The 20,236-nt window shown below is 43.9% G+C and overlaps 1 protein-coding gene and 1 long non-coding RNA gene across 2 annotated transcripts; one reads left to right on the top strand and one right to left on the bottom strand.

Moving 5' to 3' along the window:
* Nucleotides 1-1,003: 1,003 nt before the first annotated feature.
* On the bottom strand, nucleotides 1,004-18,552 carry DLST (dihydrolipoamide S-succinyltransferase). Its single transcript, XM_031679247.2, has 15 exons — nucleotides 18,425-18,552; nucleotides 17,824-17,857; nucleotides 15,207-15,255; nucleotides 12,566-12,621; nucleotides 12,359-12,433; nucleotides 12,075-12,130; nucleotides 11,459-11,570; nucleotides 9,781-9,936; nucleotides 9,326-9,402; nucleotides 8,347-8,444; nucleotides 5,524-5,654; nucleotides 4,588-4,661; nucleotides 4,195-4,278; nucleotides 3,634-3,801; nucleotides 1,004-2,621 (listed from the first exon to the last, which is right to left on the bottom strand). Exons 1-15 carry the CDS (start codon nucleotides 18,485-18,487, stop codon nucleotides 2,487-2,489), a joined length of 1,368 nt encoding a protein of 455 aa, XP_031535107.1. The 5' UTR covers nucleotides 18,488-18,552; the 3' UTR covers nucleotides 1,004-2,486.
* LOC116281004 (uncharacterized) lies at nucleotides 2,490-5,649 on the top strand. The gene is made up of 3 exons (XR_004190435.2): nucleotides 2,490-2,705; nucleotides 5,215-5,361; nucleotides 5,467-5,649. It is a non-coding gene; the product is annotated as an uncharacterized lncRNA (long non-coding RNA).
* Nucleotides 18,553-20,236: the final 1,684 nt, after the last annotated feature.

The following is a 20,236-nucleotide window of genomic DNA, read 5'->3' as shown; positions in this document are numbered from 1 at the left end:
CTACATTCCAAGTTAGGCCAGACCACCTCTAACTGCTGTGCAAAGTGCAAATTGCATCTGGAACTTCTGGGCCTCATTCATGCAATAAACACTGCACATCTGGTGCTTTGCTAGCCCCTGAGTTTAGAATACTGTGGCCCCGCCCTTAAGGGGCTTATAGTCTCTATTTGATAACAATGGGGCTAAGTATACTTCCTTTGTAGGTTTACTACAGAAATTAAAAGCATCTAGCCCCATGCCCCAGATCTGATCATTCTAAAATTCTTCCTTTCATTGAACCCAAGTTTTTTCCACCTACTGGCTCTAGCTCTACCCTCTGGGAGCCGCTCTGTTCCTGTGACAGACCTCCATACAGAGATATCACTGTAAGCAAGATCAGCGGGCAGGGACTGTGGAAGAAGCAGGCTGAGGCTAAGCATGGACACCACTGTGCCTGTCACATGTAGTCAATGCAGATTAGCTCCCAACCCTGTCCACTCACCCTCAGAGACCACTGCTCATAGGAGGTGATCTCCCCTCATTTGTTCCTACCAACCTTGAGCATCTGGGTACCCACGTGGCAATCAAGTGCAACATGCAAAATTTTAAGAGTCGCCTACCTCTCACCAATCCATCCCAGAAATAATCTAAGCCTCCACAAAAATGCAAATGTCTGGGGCAAGGGGAGGGTATAGCTCAGTGGTAAAGTATGTGCTTATCATGCAAGAGGTCCTGGGTTTAATCCCCAGTATCTCCATTAAAAATGAATCTTAAAAAAATTTTTAATGCAAATCTGTTGGTGTCTGAAGGGGTTTCACACCTGGTGGGGGTGGGGAAGGCTAGGGGAATGGGGACCAATTTCTCTTTAAGAGTGCAGCTTGCCAAGCTCAATGGGCTCACTAGAAGGAAGCCTGGGCACTTTCCTGACTGGCAGGGGACACTATGGCTTTCAATGCTAATGACAATCACAGTGCTAGAGGCTTGGTACAGCCTCAGTAACCAAAACAAGTACAGAAGCAGGAACCCTGTTTGCAAATATCTGCCCTTTAATTTGCATTTAAAATCAGTTTCTTTAAATATTTTAGTTACAAGTTCTGAATAGTGAAGACATAGTAGATGCTGCAGGCACTCAGTACTGGTTCCCACCCCTTCCCTCACCCCAACCCTCAGGCCTTGCTTCTCTTCTCAAAGTACAAATGGACACCCTGCACTAAAGAAATGGCTCCCATGTCAAGTGTCAGCAGCCTCAGGCCTGGATGCAGCTGGATACAAAGTGATGAAGCCCAGTAGCTTTCATGACAAGATATGTGCATTTAATCATGCTCCAAGGAATTCCAATGATTGTGCCCAAGCAAAAACGGGCAATACCTCAGAGGTGACATCAGCCACTTACCTACTGTGTACTAGAATCTTGGGCTAGTTTCCACCACCATCCATCCTCCCCCCAGACCTGTGTTCTGCAGAGGAAGAGCTAAGGCCCTGCTCCCTAAGGGCCATGATGCAGGAAGGAACAGAGCCACCTTTTACCCACAGGCTTTTACCAATGGAATTTAGAAGCTCAAGTCAACCAGAGCCAGTCCATAGGAAGCCTCCTTCACCCCAGTCTCTACCAGGCGCCATCTAGCCCTTGGCTGTGACATGCTCTGTCTCACTGCCATGTGCTAGAATCTGCTCTAAGTGAGAACAATGTGGTAGAATGGTTCCTAGCAGCCTGGAAAGGTGGTCACAACCACAGTAGTGTGTGGCTGTGCCAAAATGGGTCTTCCTGGTGCAAAGCTACGATGAAGAGTGTGAGGGCAGACCTGGATTCTGCTCCTGTCTCGGTGACAACATATGACCTCAGGGAGAATCTGCCCTCTCCCCCTCTTAACACTGCCTATCCATCCCCTCAACCCCCTTAATCTCCTGGCCTGTGCTTCCTGGAAGAGGTAGAAGAGGCATCTTGAAGTCACTGACAGCTGAGAATGAAGGCGCCATTTAAGAAGCAGAGCAGCACCTCTTGGCCTGTGGTCAATACCTCCACTCAGATGGAATCGGATGAGGACGTGCACAGGCAGGACAGAGGCTGCTCCAAGCTTGGGAGGCACACCACCCTCCTAGGCATCTCTGGAGAACAGACTTCCAAAAGATAGAAGCTTAATCACATGGTCGCCAGTGGTTTCCCTACAGTATACTGACACAGGGGAGAAGCAGAATCATCTCTGCAGAGGGCTAGTGGAGGAAGGGCAGGAATATTAATGAGCATCCATTAAGGCTCTCTCTCTCCCTCAAGCCTAAGGAAATAAGATATTCGAGTGTAAGAGAAGGGTGCAGAGAGAGAGAGAGCCTGGCAGGAACACCAAAGAAGAGACCTGCAACTGCTGGTTACATAGTGCCCTGGTTTCCTTGCTTGAGGCCAACAGCATATGCCTGTCTGTCACCAGGCTAACCTGGGGCCCGTAAGGGGACAGGGAGAAGACTGGTTTTCAGTTCCTGCATGGTCGATGTGTAGGGCGTGTGGCTTCCTCCTAAAGGTCTAGTAGGAGGACTCTGGGATCCTCTACCGCTGCCTTGATCTTGCGGAGGAAAGTCACAGCCTCTCTGCCGTCAATCAGCCGGTGATCATATGTCAGGGCCACGTACATCATGGGCCGCACCTCTACCTACAGAGAGGAGAGTTCGACAGGTTTGTCTACAGCAGGACAGAGAGAGCCCGTCTGAAGGGGAGAGATGACAAAGCATGGCCCGTAAGTAAGTTCCCAGTTCCAGACCCATTCCTACTATGCTTGTTGCTTCTGGATACTTGCAATATATTCAAAGACCAATCCCTACCCTTAGTGCAAAGCTCCCACACTCAAAAACAAATCTTAACCCAAGAAAATAGGAGTCTCCTTACAACTGCCTTTAAAAGGGGAAAAACAAAACAAAACAAAACACCATGCTCCGCCCTCTCACTTGTCTGCTCTCTACAGGGAAAAGTTCCTGTTCACTTCTGGCTGCCTGCAGTTTCCTCTCTAGGGTTAGAATTTAAAAAAAAAAATTTTTTTTTTACGTAAGGGTCCACAAATTCTCTGAAACTGTATGCAAAGTTGTCATATGAGTATTTTCCAGGGGAGAGCTATGGTTTTTAGATTTAAAAAGGAGTTAGTGACCCAAAAAGGTTCTACACAGGAGCCCCAGAAAACATTTTCCTACCAACATATCATCCAGGACCAGCTCAAGACCCTTTGACCTCCTTCCCTGAACTCCCAGAAAACCTCTAAACCTTATCGTACAACTTGGCAGCTTACAGGTGGCTCTGCACTGTTGTCCTCTGTTTCCCAGGGACAAGATCATGTCTTCAACTGCATCCCCACACTCCCTATAGCACCTAGAGAATGAAGCAGCAAGCTTTCTCAGCTCAATGGTTCTCAAACTCGAACATGCATCAGAATCATCTGTACTTTCTGCTTCACTAGCTCTGGGAAGGGGTCCAAGAATTAGCATTTCTAACAAGTTCTCAGATGCTGCTGCTCCACACAACACAGTTTGAGAAACAGTGCCTTAAGCTGTTAATTAGAAACTAAGAGATGCAACTTATACTTGAAATTACAGTGACTCTTTTATAATCAGCATTTACTCAGACTTCCCTCTCCTCATCATCTAGCTGCTGATGTAAGCGGTGATGGTTCCTACCTTGCCCCCGATAGCCACTGGCCTATCAAATATGGCATGCATGCCCAGGATGGCAGACTGCGGGGGGTTGATAATGGGTGTTCCAAAGAGCGAGCCAAAAACGCCTCCGTTGCTGATGGTGAAAGTACCACCATCCATATCTTCAATGGCAAGTTCATTCTTTCGGGCCTAAAAACAGAGATTTTGTAACTGAAAGATAAGGTCAACCCAGCTTTCTTCACCTACAGTTCAGAAGGCTCACATCTGAGATCAACAGTCCGAGTTCTAGCTTTAGCATGAAAGTTGTGCAGCCTGTGACTAGTGCTCCACCAGAGAGGACTCCAGGACCTTTTCTTCTCCGAGCAGGTTTCACCTGAAGAGCTCTTCAGTCGTAAGAGCTCGATGAGCCCCGCCAGACAGCTGCACTTCAGCTCTCACTCCTGACTGCTGTCCTCAGGGCCACGCACTCCTTTCGGAACAAAGCGAGTATCCAGCATCCTGAGCACTGCTCACTGGCCCAGCCTCCCCCAGGCTCTCTTCCCTGACCTGCCCAGCAGCTCATACACGTCCTTTCTACTTTACCTTCTCTCCCAGTTCACTGATGGTTCGCTCAATATCGGCGTAATTCATACTTTCCACATTCCTGATGACGGGAACCACCAGACCCTGATGAGAGTGAAAAGGTGTTTCAGTCGCAAATTAATAGTACCCTTTATGGTTATAACTCCCCTGATTTAAGCCAATGTTCTCCCCTTCCCAGAGTATCTTAATTACTCAATGTAATTAACAGAGTAAAACATTCAGGCTCGACATTAAGATAAAAGAATGTGGTATGGCTAGACATCAGTTACTCTTCTAGAAACTCCCTTCTAAGAAGTTAGAATTACAGAAGTGATCTCTCCCAGGGGTCTGCTTCTTCCCACGGGTAAGGTGAGAGTCTCAGACCAGAGCTCCCCAGCTCCTACTCCAACATACCCGAGGGGTGGCCACCGCAACGCTGATGTCAATATAATCCCTGTACACCACCTCTTTGGTTGTATCGTCAATCACTGTGAGAGAGAAAACACACATTACATACAACTCCCCAGGCCTAGGCCAATGAGGAAACATTTGCATTAAAAGAGTAAAAATCCACGCTGCTTGGTACGGTGTGGGCTGACCAACTAGCAAGAAAATCACAGCAGTACAAGCAGCAGCTGGCACTCCTCTTACTCCCGTACCAACTAATCGTAACTACTCCCGAGAGTCCCAACTAAGCAAGAGCCCAGGAGCATCCATTTCCTCGGCAGTCCTCAGAAGGATCGCCACACTGGCTAACACAGGAAAGAGAACGTGCCAAAGTTCTTGTTAATCAGCTCTACTCCAGACCTCCCTTAGCTAATGACCAGGTATAAAAAGTGCTCAAACAAAAGGGCCCCTTCTGCTGCCCACTCTCAACAAAGGGTGAGGGAAGCCTCTTTCTAGGAGACTCGGGAGGAAGCAGGATGGTCTGGCTTTAATATGCTACCCTGAGAGCAAACCAGCAGCGAAAAATTTAGGTCTGGTGCTCATGAGAAAATACAACTTGAGAATCTTTCCCACAAAGTTTATGTTGTATTGCAGGTAAGACACCCTGACGTGAGAAGTCTGGAGAGCTGGGCTGGCTCAGAACTGCTGGTTGCCAGAGCAGCTGCCAACCTGTGCACTGGGAAGAGAACCTGTTCTGTCCAACTACTAGGGAGAGAGCAATTGTGATGCCATCTGAGGAAGGTGAGTCAAGAAACTCCTGGGGAAGGTACTCAAGTTTTCACAGGTATGAAATAAGAAGTCTTCATCTGTTGACCCCCATCTTTGTGTCTGTGTGTGTGGAAACAGGTCTTTGCTCATACACACGTCCCAGGACCTCTGCGATTCTGGCCACCACAAACTCACCTGCATTTACAACAGGCTGCTCCTGCAAGGCAAAGGCTGAGGCCTTCACAAACGCCGACATGAAGCCTAGTTTGAGGTTATGTTTCTTCAGAAAAGCTTCCTTGTGCCGAGCCCTCATCTCCTGAATGTTACTGCAAAAACACATTATAAAACAAACTGGTCACAAAATGAAGCCTCAATTTTGACTTTCATACTGGTTTCTAACTCCATGGACACAACTGGGTAAGCTTCTTTCCCTTTCTCCCTAGGACCATTTACCTAGGTTCAAGTTTTGAAATAGTCCTCTAGAGGTCAACACAGTAACTTTATTCCTTTACAAAACCTGGATCCAAAGGCATTGGATCCAATCTATCTTAAGGTAGACTGAGCCCTTTCCAAGGCTCCTTCATGTTCCAGAAGACACAGATTTCAGCAACAGACAATATGAACAAGCAATCACACAGCACGCCAACATTATTGCCCTAGATGAGAAAGTGACTTCTAGCTACACTAAAATCATGAGCCATCTATCCCGAAAAAAAATTTTTTAAGCATAAACAAGTCCACAAAATAAGAACCATTCTTTTTTATTTCTTGTTAGATTTACTTTCAAAATGTCACCAAACCTGACTGACTCCCTCGTGACATTCCTCCCATCTCTTAGTGAAGACTGAAAAAGAAAAAAAAGAAAGCCCCAAACCCCACAGGGGTATGGGCTTCATGTGAGCCAAAGCAGTCGTGACTATCCTAGATGGATAAATCCAGTGTTGTTTTAGGCTCATGAGAAAGTCTGCAGATTCATTCGTCTCCCCAGAGTTAGCACTTCCATCTGCTTGTTCCTTCCAACAGGTACTAACACTCACCACACATAGGGGTCAATGCAGGGCACCAAGATACAAAGATAATAAAGACACAGTTCTTGCCCTTAAGATTAGTCTGATGGACATGGCTTCTTTGGCATTTAGAAAAGTGACCATGCGTGGACCTAACTAAGCTTTTAAAGTACAAGCACCAAGGCCTCTGGGAAGCCTTTGCAGCATGAACAGCCTTTGTTCCTTTGAGGCTGGTTTTTCACATATGTACAACTTATGTATTGCAGTTAGTGGCAAATGGCTTTCCCACCATTTTGCTGCAGAAACCTCTGTATTGATGGGAATACAGTTCCGTGATGGAAATCAAATTTAACTTTATCTCAGGCCCAAATGCTTGGTTCTCCCTTTCTCCCTATAATGGCCTAATTTGGCATTAGCACGGAAGATCAGATGGTATAACTTTAACACCCCCCCCTTCAGATCTTTTGTTTTTGAAAAAGGAAGTTTTCCTAGGGGGACTGATTGGGTTTAAAATGTTTGTTTTCCTGAGTCTAACCTCATTTAGTGCTAGGATTACCACTCTAAAGACATTACTGGTTCCCAAGACACAAGAGCTGCAGAAGAGGGAAAGAGAAGTGATAAACATCTATGCTCTCAAAACTGCCCAAATGCTATTGTCTGGTCATTAAGTAGCTTCTATTTCAGAGCTCTGCCCTTGGAGGCAGAGGCTGAGACAATAGGGGAGAGAAGAAGGTCTCAGACAGGCCCCTTACGGGTTAGCTGATCAGCACAAGACCCCAAGGGCACTCAATCCAAACCAGATTACTGACTGCAGCGAGACCCCAGGCCATCATTAAGTGACACCTCGATTAGCTACTGAAAGGAGATCCAGCTACTGCACTTACCTTCCAATCAAAGCTGTTGGGCCAACTGCATCTTTCAAGGCCACAAATATTTACATGTTTTGTCTTAAGGAATTGGGTAGAATTTCAAAGCCCAATTCAATTTGTGTACAATTTGGCCCTAATGCACTGAAACATAAACTGCAGCCCTTATGATTCATTAGTCAAGGTCCTTCCCTACATCCTCTGGGTAGAAGACAAATCTTTGGCTTGAATGACATCTACTCTTGTTAGCAAGACTCACAACAGAATGGATGACATCTAGTGAAATGGGTCACAGAGCCCTCTGCTGTGAACAATATCACAGCACACTGTCAATAAACCATTCCCCTCTTTATACTTTTCAGACCCCTTCCAAAGGAAACCAATTTCCTTAATGAAACACAGATTAGCAGATTATAAACACTTTGGACAAAAAGAATCAAAGAAATGACCTGAAGATTTGATGATTTTTACCCCCTGTATTAAATATGAACTCTTATCTTGGCCCTTAAAACATTCTAAAATATGGATCCAACTCTACCATTCTTTCCTACACATATTCCTCACAGCGATTATTTCTCAAAAGTGTCTTGTACTTTCCTGTCTGTGCCAGGTCCGTATTGTTCACATCTTTTTCCTTAAAAGCACAACTTGTTTCCCACTTCATTATTAAAGCTTGGAAAGGTGAAAGATATGGCAAACCTATGCCTTTCCACCTCCCCAATTCTGGGTCGCTTAGAACACACATAAAGAGCGCTCGGTGAGAAAGAAGCGGGTGCGGCACCCTGACTCTGGGCATGCTGACAAGTGATTCTCTGTCCCTAGGGGTCGCCTTGTTGCCCTGGTTGCCCTATCGCTACTTGTCAGCTTGACAGCAGTCAGAGTTTAAGACTATTATCAGCCTCGTTTATCAGAAATCACAAGATAAAAGTCTAAAAGTCTAAGTTTTTAAGTCACAGAGGAGCCAGGCATAGTATGAGGAAAGTCAATTAGAGATGAAACCAGTAGGTCACTGTGTAAGTCAACAAGCAGTGCAAAGAAGTACGTCTTTCCTGTTAGTTTTGGAATCAGCACTCAGTAGGGACTTGGGCAAGTTCAAGTGGTTCTCCAAGAAAAAGGGCATGGGGAGTAAGAACTAGAGCTCTCACCTCATGTCAATCTCATTGAAAGTCGTAAGCATTGCACAGGTATTCTGGGCCTCCTTTAGACGCTGGGCAATGCGCTGCCGCATCCTGTTCATTTTTTCCTGAAAGAGAAAGTGGGACAACTATTGCTAACCCTGTCTCTTTGAGCCTAGCCCTTCCGACTTAGTCTGAGGGAGCACTTGGCTTGCCAGGAGTGGATAATAAGGACTATAGTATAATCTAAATACAGGGAAAGATCTAGGATTCCTCTTTCCTGTGGCAGCCTTGCTCCTCTGAGCAAGAACAAGGAAATGCAGACAAAACTCACTCAGATGTGCCTGAAGTGAGACCAATAATAGAGGCCCAGGAAATGGTTTGATTTAAAAACTAAAACTAATTTATGGAAAAGAGGAGTGTGGTGTAGTGCTAGCCAGCCCAAGAGTCATTACAGAAAGGGCAACTTCTGGTGGTAAAGACTTGCATGAAAATACCTATTTGTGGAATGGAAACTCACAAGCAACAAACTTTTGAGGCTACAGTATTTTTAGGAGGTATTCTCAGGCAGAGGAACCCACACTCTTGACCATATTTCCTTGAGGTTTTACGTCTGCCCGACTGCCACTGTGTAGCCCTCAGCCAAGTATCCGGAAGTATGGGAATAGAGCCCACTAAACCACCTCTCTGAACTGTGTGTTATCATGGAATGGGGGGGATGTGTTACTAGGCTATTACCCCCTGCATATATTTTACTCACCCGTGGCATTTCAGTGGTAGCATAATACAGTGGGGAAAACCAGTGGGCAAGTGTTCAGAAGACCTCACGTTCTAGTCCTATCATTTGACAGTTACATGACTGAATAAGTCACTTCCTAAACTCAATTTCCTTGTCAAGATCAAGGGATCAGCTTCCGGCCACTCGAAGGTAGGCACAGCAGACCCACACTCCATTCATCTCAACACTATCCCTCTGCCTCTTTCTTGGAAGTGGTCCTCAGAGGCTTACCCGATGTTCTGAACGCAGACCCTTGCCAACTCCTGGCTCAGCTACTGCAGGGGCAGCAGTTGGTTTTACTGCAGACACTGAAAATGGAGAGCACACTGCATCAGAAAGTGAGAAATATTCACTTGAGGATAAGCCAGTGCTTTCACACCAAACTATCACTTAATCTGCAAGAGATGCTGAGGTAGCATCATACCTATTTCACAAATGAACAAACTTTTGAGGCTATAGCATTTTTCTCAGAGAAGCTAAATAACTAGCTTGAAGTCACACAGCTATAAACAGAAAGCTGGGATGCAAACCCAGGTCTTCTGATACAAAGTGTAGAGTTACTTTTACAAAGCAGCCAACAGAGCTGTTCAGAGCCATGATTAGTCTTACACTTTGCCCTGTGAGGGAACATGACATTAGATGAGATGTTCTTCCCACATAAAGACACATGGGAGGAGGAGACATACCCGGTTTGCTAGTAAGAGGTTGTGAGGGCGAGGGCACTGGTGGCATATGAGTCGGTATAGACGCTGCAGGCGGAGGAGGAACTGCTGAGGCTGCAGGCTCTGGTTTTGGGGCTGCGGCAGCAGGAGCTTCAGCTGGCTTGGCCTTCGCAGGAGCAGCTAGAAAACAAGGAAAATAGATGCCACTGGCACTATCTGAAATGGAAAACAACCAAATTGCAGATATTAAGCAGAACTTTGGTAGGAAAAGCTCTATCTCCCATCAGTTAGCAAATGCTTCCTGAGTATTTACTATATACGCAAGGCTCTGAGATACACAGAATGATACAAGGTACCATTCTACTCCCCAGGGCTCTTGGATGTCCTACATTAGATAACAGACTTAATTCAGCTGCCTTACTGATATCAAATATCTACGGATCGTCAAATGTGGCAAGTACTTTCAAAGAACCTACTAAGTCTATGGTAATGTAAACTTCAAAGCAAAAGAAATCCAGGCAATTTAAGATGCTAAAACACACACAGAGAAGCAACACATTTCTAGTTATGGTGATACTGATTGTATCCTCTTCTATGTTAATACCACATGTGGAAGAATACTCAAGTATTAAAAAATAAAAGTGTAAATAATCAAGGGCACGTTCAGACTTAAGACTTCAAAGCATTTCATCCAGGATGGCTCTCATAAAACAATAAGGTGGTCAAGCAATAAACTCATAACTTTAAATATTTATTTTGATTTAACCCATTTGGGTATCACATCTGGGTTTGTATTTTAATTACAAGAACATTCTCTTAAGGAATGATCAGAAGTTGGGATTCTTCAACTAGAAGAATGAACCTTATTCCCTAGCCTTCTACTGTATATTCTTTCCGTTCTGGGCTCCTGGGCTTGCTCTGATCAGTCTTAATGATGTCATCTACCATCTGTCTGCTTTACTATTTTAATAATGAGAAAAAAACAGACTTTAGTAGTCATAGCATTTAACTCAGAATCAAATCTAATCTCTAACTTATACTTAACTATCGTGTACTAACTTAATACTAACTTGTAAGATCCAGTACAAATTCATTTCTTTATTTCTCATTTCCTTCCAAGAGAAATTCAACCCTCCCTAAAAGTGTTATAAGAGAATAGATGTGAAAAAACTATACCAAATTCTTCATAATGGACATGATGAAATATTGCTGCTTCCCACTGTATAATAGTGGCTCCTAGCCCTGGCTGTGTATCAGAATGACTTGAGGAGCATTAAAACAACAAAAGCTATCTATGATGGATAACCAGGATCTGATTATCCCAGGTTTAAAATATCAAAATCCATAAGACACGGAGTCCAGGCATTTGTATTATTTTTAAAGCCCCCATGTGATTCTGATGCCAGGGCTGGGGAGAGGGGGAAAAAAGAAAAAACACTGTCTTTAGAATCTTCATTTCTACTTAAGAAAAGGTCCAGCACAAGAAATAACAGTACTGTGAGGTTTATTTTTTTAATACCTCTTTTCTTTTGAAATTTTATTTAAAGTTCACATGATAGAAATATCTCCCCTCTTATTGCCTTGCTAAGGGCAGAGGGAATGCCAAACGGTTTCTAAGGCATCACAGAATTAGTATGTTTTGCTCAGATCCAATTCCAAGGGGAAACACTGGAGACCTTGACAACCAGGAGAACTTCTTTACCGCCAGTTTTCCTGAGTGTGAAAAGAGGAGTGCCTCCTTCTACTTTTCCCCCATCAGGTACCAAAAGAGCTTCAATCACGCCATTTGCTGGTGATGGAACATGCACAGATGTCTTGTAAAGGAAGACAGATGGAGACAGAGACAAAATTTTTACTCAGCATTAGAAAATTAATCGTATACAGTCTCAAATATGAGTTACAAGTATTGTAACAGTTTTATAAGACTCTGCATATAGAAATACCAAGGCCCACACTTTCAGAGTAAGAGTAATCAATACTACTGTGAAGATTCACCCTTTCTGTCCTTTTTCAGAAACATTAAAGCAAGATTCTGTTAGCATGTTTCCAAGTGATACATGAAAAACACCTGGAAACAGCTCGTGCACAAAGCTATAAAACTAAAGCTATTAAGGTACATAGTATATGTACCTAGAACAGTCTAAAATTAAACTTTTAACATTTTTTTTCTTTTTAATTAGCTATTCCAACACTTCTACAACTGAGGTTAGAGCCAGTTAAAAACTATCTTTAACAACAGCTAAGTCCCTGCTCCTTTCATTGGGATAAAAAACCAAGAAGAGACCATGAAAAACTGGCACTAATATAGACAAGCCTACCTTGTCAGTTTCAATCTCACAAACCACTTCATCTTCTGCAACTGTGTCTCCAACAGCTGAAAAGACAAAGCCTACCTGTTAGTGGGGCGGGGCAGGGAGGGCACATCCAGTAGCCATAAAATCCCTTTGGCAGGTATGTTACAAGACCCCTTTCCTACAGGCCAGGAGAAAGTATACTGTGTAAAGGGTGAAGCCATAGATTCCACTGATTATCATTGGGATCAGGGAGTAAAAAGGACTTTTCAAAAGTATTTAAACTTAAGTGAGAGGGCACTAAATCTTACCTTTCTCCCACCTGACGTCCCCCTCTGTGACTGATTCTGCAAATGCTGGGGTTTTGACTGTAATCACATCATCCTCTAGGAAAAGAAAAACACCACATAGTCCATGTTTTTCCTTTTTAATTTTCTTTGATTAAATTCAGTCAATTGTTGTTCTTCCCAGTAAAACTCCATTCCCAAGAAGGCAGGGAACTGAAGGCAGGTACTTACTGCATACAGGTGAAGTTCTGAAGAAGCGAATACTGAAGACACTACTGTTGTTAATGCTACAAAACAAACATAAATGTAAACTCCTTCAGTAGATGAACCACTCACATTTTAGTTGAGATAAGGCTCCATGAATCACCTTCCCTTCAGATCAGTGATTCCTGACTAGGGGTACCCATCAGTGCTACTTGTAGGAACTTTTTTCAAAGCACACATATTCAAGCCCCATTCCCAGAAAATTCTAACTTGGTAGGTCTAGAGCAGAGCCTGGATGACTTGGGTACCTTAAGCAGTGAGTTCCTTGGGCGAGTCTAGGACCCTGTGCTGCACTGAAATACAAGCTCTCACAGAACAGACTTACATTTGGGTCTTTGAAGAAAAAGATAAGCATCTTGGTCCTCTGTGCAACCATGAAAAAGGCTTAGCTTCCTGATTTAGGTCTTTTCTCAACTAAATCCAAGTAAGATAAATTATGTGCCCTCAGGGTACATGCTATTGTGCCACATACAAGAGAATTTCTGTCCAGAAATTCAGATAAAATAGCAAGATGAGACAGCCAACAAGTAGAACAAGGTGTTACATGAACCAAAAAAAAAAAAAAAAAAAAGCCCACAAACAAAAAAACTCATATGGTATTTCCTGGTCTGTTCTCACCATGAGGCAACACATGAGTCCATTCTGGACTCATTAAAGAGGAACTTCAGAAGACTGAGGTATTTTCTTCTTTTTTTTTTAATGGAGGTACTGGGCATTGAACCCAGGAAAAGGTATTTTCTGATATGGCATTAACTTTAAACAATGTAAACTGGAAAATGATACTACCTTTTATGCACAAAACCATTAATAGGGGTTACTACTGAAGAGCGGGAGATGTAGAGATACATGTTATCTATGGTTATCTATTATATACACATACACTTTGGAACAGTGATTTGGATTTTCACTTTCTACACTTCAGGATTGCTTGAATATTGTACCACAAGCACCTTTGTAACAGAAAAGTAAAACAGATTTAAGTTACCTTTTGATATTTTTACTTTTATAACATCAAAATAACTGTATGTCCTAAGTAAAGTCAAGAGGAAAAATGTATGTTATTTAAAAATGCAGTTTATAACCATGTATAGGTACGTGTTCATGGGCAAGAACTAACAGACAATGTGCAAACACAGAGTCTGCTCTTTGAGGACACCCAAGAGCCTGGAGCACTGGCTGTCTCCGGGAAGAGGAACTTGGTGGCACTGGAGAACAAGGAGAAAGTCTTTTCATGGGTACTCTCTTTACTTTTGAACCATATAAAGATATAACCTATTAAATAAAAACAAAACCAAAAATAGTTTTACAACAGAAGATTTTTAAATAAAATGGGTACCTTACTCACAGAAAAAGACTATACACAACGCAAAAACAATTATTATATTTCTGCATTCTGTATGGTCTATGTTTTTGTATTTTGAAGATGTGATCCTCATCCCACAAAGTTTAGGGTTTTTAAGAATACTTTACTTTCAAATGGTTATTTGTTGTATTCATTGCATAGACATTTGTGGTTGCTCCAATTTTATTTCAGCTGCAAATGAGTAACACATTTTGAATTTCCCTAAGTAATTTTTAAATTACAAAAGTATTAGATGGTCATAGTAGAATATTCAGAAACAGCAAAAAGAACATTTACAATGTGAGTATATTATACAGTAGGAAATGAAATCATTTTATAACCTGCTTTTTCTCACTTACAGAATGGATATATTAACATGGCATAGCTTAACCAATCGCCTATTGTTTGGTCATTTTGAAAGAAGTATGGGTATACTATGAGTTCTTCAGTATATACTCCTAGAAATGAAACTGCTAGATCAAAAGGTACACATGGTTCAAAGATTTATGAATGCCAAATTGTCCTCCAAAAAAAAAAAACCACACACAGGAATTCACACTTCTAGTAGCATGTGCATCATTTTCTCAATAAAAAAACAAGAAACAAAACACTGCGATGCACAGTCCATAAGGAGCTAATCTGCTGACCCATCATTGAAGACTCTCCCTGTAGAGGAAGCAGCTTGACAGCTACTCAACAGGTAACTAAAAAGCATCCTCTTACCACCACCCTGAAAATACTTGGAATGCAAAGCAATATTGAGCAACATTCATAAGCAGAAGTTAATCTGAAACACATATGGGTGGCCATTCTCCAAACTTTTCATTATGCAATTAACAGCATTCCCTCCGAACTAGTCAAAGTCCCAGGATTCAACTGACTAGTCTTTGCTTTTACTTTTTTAAAATGAAAAACTATGCAACCAAAGGATGCTCTCAATCTCCACAATAAATGTAATCTCTAGCCCTTCAGCTTCACTTGTATCCAACCAGAATATTAAGGAGCACCCTTCTATAACTATTCCCATAAAGAGTTTCAGCTTTACTTTCATTATAATCTAAACACCTAAGGACAGGCATACTCCCAGTCCAGCACTTAATATTGGGCTGAAGCCCAAATATAGGTCATAAATTAACATCAAGGTTAGGTGTAGGGACTCAACATAACCACCCTGATTTCTAGTCCTGAAAGGCAGTGAAGGCAAATGATCAAGCTGGTGTCTTAAATACCCCGTGTCATATATCTGTGCTCCCCAGTAATACTTACACAATCTTCCTGCTGTCAGGGTAAACTGGTCCCTGACATAAGGAGATCCCTGCAAGAAACAAAACAACTCTTAACCAAACAACTCTTATCTTGAATACAGGATACCTGCTGGGAATGGAAAAGAAGTCTGTTCACCCCCTCACTCCGAGATAGAGAAGGATCTACAGCAGGCAACAATATAATCTTTATCACACAGAATCCTGCTTCTCAAACTTTTCCACCAAAGTAGTCGTAATGGTAGAGAACAGGTATGTGGGGTTTCTGCAGGGTACGTGTTTGAGGAAGAAAGGGGAGAATTCTATAATCTTATTATCATAGGATTCATAAACTTTCATTATCCTTGTATGTTTTCATAATAAAATGCCTCTCCTCCCCAAGGCTTCAAATACAGTTTAAAAAGACACAAGAATGCTTATCCTTTGACTGACTACACACAGCCTCACCAGAGAAGCACTGGGAATGTTTGGTCTGAGTTTGTTTCCCTGATTACTTAAAATGCACTGAGCCAGAAGTCTTGTTGCCTGAACCCTAGCAGCAAAGACAGGGCTACTTTAGGCCCAAGGTCTCCAGCTTGCTCTAGGACTGAGCAAATCATCACCCCTCCCTTCAGTTTGTCTTCCCACACTTTTGCCAAGACCTTCCACTCTGGTCACACTCAACAAGGTCGGAGCCCCTTTCTGCCCCACCAACTGTCCTTATCATAGAAAACTGCATTTCCTCAACTGACAACTAATTACCATACCTTCTTCACCTGAATATATTCTTTCATATGTCTTTTTTCAGATCTATTAACAAACTCTTCCTGAATCACGGGCATAGGAGACACCAAAAGGGACATAATTCTCTCTTGTGCCCATCTCCTCACAAACATCCCCAGGGTTCCAGGTCAAGTTACTTCTGTGTCCAGTAGACAAAGACTCTGCAGTACAAATCCCAAGTATGCCTTTGAGCTAGAATAGCCAGCAGCCCACACTGATTTTTGGAACCATTTAAGTCCAATTTAAATTTCACCCTACAGCCAAGTTTCATTTGTACAGTGCTTTAGAGCTTATAAAAAGCTTTCACTTATTTCACCTCATTTTGATTTTCGTTGTCTCACAACTCCCTGAAGTGGAACGACCATCTGCCATTATTCCCATTTCATACAAGGCTTCTGGAGGTCAAGTGACTAGCACAAGGAGAAGCCCTGAACCATGATGCAAACCCCAAGTCCATGGCTCTTCCCATTGTCCTGCCTATCTATAAAATGGAAAAAATGTTTACTGACATTTTTCAGGATTCCAAGTTAAAAAGTTTATTATTGAGAGTCCACTACGAGCTAACATTATGCTAGCTGCCTATGATCTCATGACTCTTGGGATAAAGTCCAAAAACTTTACACATTTCTGTCCAGCCCTCCCAGACAGGCTTCCTTTCCATTTCTATGACCCAAGTCCCTTCCTGCCTGAAAACCTTTGCATGAGCAATTCCCTTTGCCTGCAACATTATTCTCTTGGCCAACTCCTATATATTCTCCAAAACTTGGCTTAAATGTCACTTCTTTGGGGAAGCCTTTGCTGACATTGCGAGTGCACCCTTCACCCTCTCAAGCTGGGCTACATCATCCCACCCTCTCATTACACTCCATATTTCTCATTCACAGTAATCACAGTGTAATTATATCCTTAAGTGTGCATAAATATGTATTTGTTGTCTCTCTAGGTAGCCCTTAAGATCCTGGAGGGTAGGCACCATCTGTATCCCTGTCACTGAGCACAGCATGTAGTAAGAGTCAATGATCATTGATTACATGAGTAAATGATAACATGGTGGTTAGAAGTTCAGGCTGAGGAGTAGGTAGAACTGGTTGACCAATGGTTGGCTAAGTGACTTTCCTTGGTCAAGGCACTTAACCTCTCTTAGCCTTGAGTTATGCATATGTAAAACAGAAAACATCTCTTTTAGTGTATCCGGGTGATTAACTAAAAAATGCCCGGAAAGACTCAGAACAGTGCTTGGCACACAGAATGTCCACAATAAGATAAACTCATTTAACAAATATTTATGCCAGGCATATACAAGATTATTGGGTTAAAACCTAAATTCTTTCCACTAGTCTCTACATCATCTTCTATCTCATGCCTCTCTCTCCCTTAACCAAAATACTCTGGCCAAATCACCTTTTTTCCAGTTCCAAAATACTGCCAAGCTCTTTCCTTCCTCTGGGGCTTTGTACATGCTATTGCCATTCCTTCTGCTCTTCATCCAGCTGGCCTGTCATGTGATCCTCTGGGTCACAGCTTTAGTGTCCAGCTTCACTTGTTTCCTTCTTGGCATTTAACCAAGATTCATGATAGTTCATTTATTTAGCAATTTACACTTTGTCTTTCCCACTAGACTGTAAGCTCCAGGAGGGCGAGAATGGTTCACTGCTGTAGCCCTAGCGAGTGCCTAGCACAGTGCCTGACACACAGATATTCAGTAACTAGGTGCTAAACGAATAAATAGTAGCTGTTATTAAACAGCATTTTGTTTCACTCCTATCTCAACACGATGCGGAGAAATTCTAGCACCCCAGTTTTCTCAATGCTCTGCCCAGGAGGAGAGCATTTTAGGTGACGGCAAGGGCAGAACTTACCAGGCAGGGAACGTCTCCCTAGAGGGCAGTTCCCCTGTTGAGAAAGAAGACATTATCGACGTCACCCAAGATGAAAGGAGGGAAGAAACAGCTTTCTCTTTTAAGTACAGACTCAAAGCTGTCCAGGCGCTGGTGACAGGTGAATCTCATGACTCCAAAAGGCAAAGGCAACAGCCAGGGCTCTCAGTCCGTCAGCACATCAGGCCTGCCAAACTATCTCGCTTCGCAACGGGACTGATATCCAGTGACTTCAACGGAAAGAAAACGGGTCCCCGGATCCCGTCGGGGGGACTCCGCGCCGCCTCCTCCCAAACTCGTGTCGGGGCGGGCGCGGCTCTGGGCGGCTCCTCCGCCAGGGCGCGGAGGGCTGGGGACAGCAGGGGACAAGGCACCGGCTGTCTCGGGAGGGCGACGGGCCGCTAGGCTCTGCAAGACGGCCCCGAGGGCAACTGCGACCCTGGGCCGCCCAGCCCGCGGCCTCCGCGTCCCAGTGCCCTTGGTGCCCAGCCTGGCCGGCGCGCCACGCCCCTGCCCCCAAGCTGCCGGTCTGCCCGCTGGCGAGCTCTTCACCCGACGGGACCCAGGCCCGGCAGAACCGTACCTTCTGGAAGGCGGAGAGCGAGCGGCTGAACGCCCGGGACACGCAGCGGGACCGGGACAGCATCGCGGCGGCGGCGGAGCGGAGGGCGGGCGGGCGGACGGACACCGGATATAGGGCCCGGCAACAACCGGAAGCGGGGCGGGCCGCGGCACCCGCCGCGCGGGAAGGGGTGTTCGGAGCGAACCACTGGCGGGCGGGGGGAACCGATGGGCTGCACGCCGAGAATCAGCCCAGCTGTCCACGCAGGTGAGCCCGCTACGCTACTTGCCTGCCGGGGCCGATCCTCCCGAAGGTGCCTACGACTGTCCCGCGACCAGATCGCCACGGGGTTCTGCCCTCCCCTGGCTCTGAGCGTGTCGCCCATCAGTTCAGGGACTCGAGAACACCGCGCCGTTCCTCCCAAGCACTACGGGAAAAGAGCGGAAGGCAGCATGGGCTTCAAATTAGGACCTTGGCCCACTTGCCTGCCTGGTCTTAGACTGTATGGCCTTGGACAGGTGACATTGCCTCGCTAAGCCTCAGGTTCCTCAAAAAAAAAAGAAAAAAGGCAATAGTCACTTCCCTCCCTCACCCTGTAACAGAGACAGAGCCCCAAAGAACATCTAAAGGGCTCCCATTGCCCTTCAGCCGAGCTGAAGATCTTAACCAAATAGGCTTACTTCTGCAGAGACATCTCCTGATCTTCCCTAGTCCCTACTCCAACTCTGTCCAGCCAAGCTAATTGTTCCCAATACATCCTGTGCTTTCTGGAGGCTGTTCATTTGTCACTCTACCCCTAGAATATAAACTCCATGAGATTAGGGTCCTTGTCTGTCTTGTTCACTGCTGTATTCCCAGAAGCGTTTTTTAAACGACAGTTTTATTGAGATATAACGGACATGTATCACTGTATAAGTTTAAGGTATATAGCATAATGACTTGATTTATGTATATCATGAAGTGATTATCACAAAAAGTTTAGTGAACACCCCTCATTTCATATAGGTACAAAATTAAATTTTTTTAAAATTTTCTTTTGAGAAGAACTCAAGATTTATTCTCTTAAAAACTTTCATATATAACATACAGCAGTGCTAATTATATTTATCATGACGTACATCACATCCGTTGTGCTTATTTATTTTATAACTGGAAGCCTATACCTTTTGACTGCCTTCATCCAATTCTCCCCTGCCTCACCTCTGGTAATCACAGATCTGATCTCTTTCTTTATGAGTTTTTTTGTTTGTTTTTGAAGTGTAACGCAGCCCCAGCTTAGGAAAAAGACTGTCATAGTTTTGGTGTGCTATATATATTTTTGGGCTAAATTTGTGGACCTCCCAGTTTGGGGCAGATCATGCTGCCTGGTACCTACCTTCAAAGCGAAAGCACGTAACACCCCTCTACTCTTTAGTTTCTCCGTCTCTTAAAGCCCTAGGCCCCTGGATATTCACTTATGTAGTTCACCTTCCTAATAGAAAGGGTGTTCTATAAGCTGCTGATTGAATTAAGAATGAATGAATGAGTCACTTTCTTTAGCTGAGTCATCTTGCCTGGTTCTTAGGAACTTTATGGTGCCTTCACTCACTCATACCCTGAAAGCACTTCCACTGTAATTCTGGAGGGATGGGCAGAAGCCCTAACTAGAAATAGAGAAAACATCCTGGCCCTGCCGCTGCCCCTGATCAAGTCCTCAGCATCCTTTACCTGGATTATTTTAAAAGCTTCCTGAGAGGAGCTAGGCTTCCACTCTCACTTTCTCTAACTCATCCTCCACAGGTGTGTCAAAGATTCTTTTGAAATGCAAATCTAATCCTATCACTCCCCTGCTTA

The sequence above is a fragment of the Vicugna pacos genome, chromosome 6 (genome assembly GCF_048564905.1).
Source record: "Vicugna pacos chromosome 6, VicPac4, whole genome shotgun sequence".
Lineage (NCBI taxonomy): Eukaryota > Metazoa > Chordata > Mammalia > Artiodactyla > Camelidae > Vicugna > Vicugna pacos.
Note: the sequence above shows the minus strand (reverse complement) of the source record. Positions and strands in the feature narration are given on the sequence as shown.

Bases quoted from the DNA above. Each gene is read 5' to 3' on its own strand.
- DLST (XM_031679247.2), bottom strand. From the start codon at position 18,487: ATGCTGTCCCGGTCCCGCTGCGTGTCCCGGGCGTTCAGCCGCTCGCTC. The intron at 11,571-12,074 runs GTAGGCTTGTCT...TTCCTTTACAAG, and splicing joins GTGAGATTGAAACTGACAAG to ACATCTGTGCATGTTCCATC. The intron at 8,445-9,325 runs GTAAGCCTCTGA...TTTCTCTTTCAG, and splicing joins GTCTGCGTTCAGAACATCGG to GAAAAAATGAACAGGATGCG.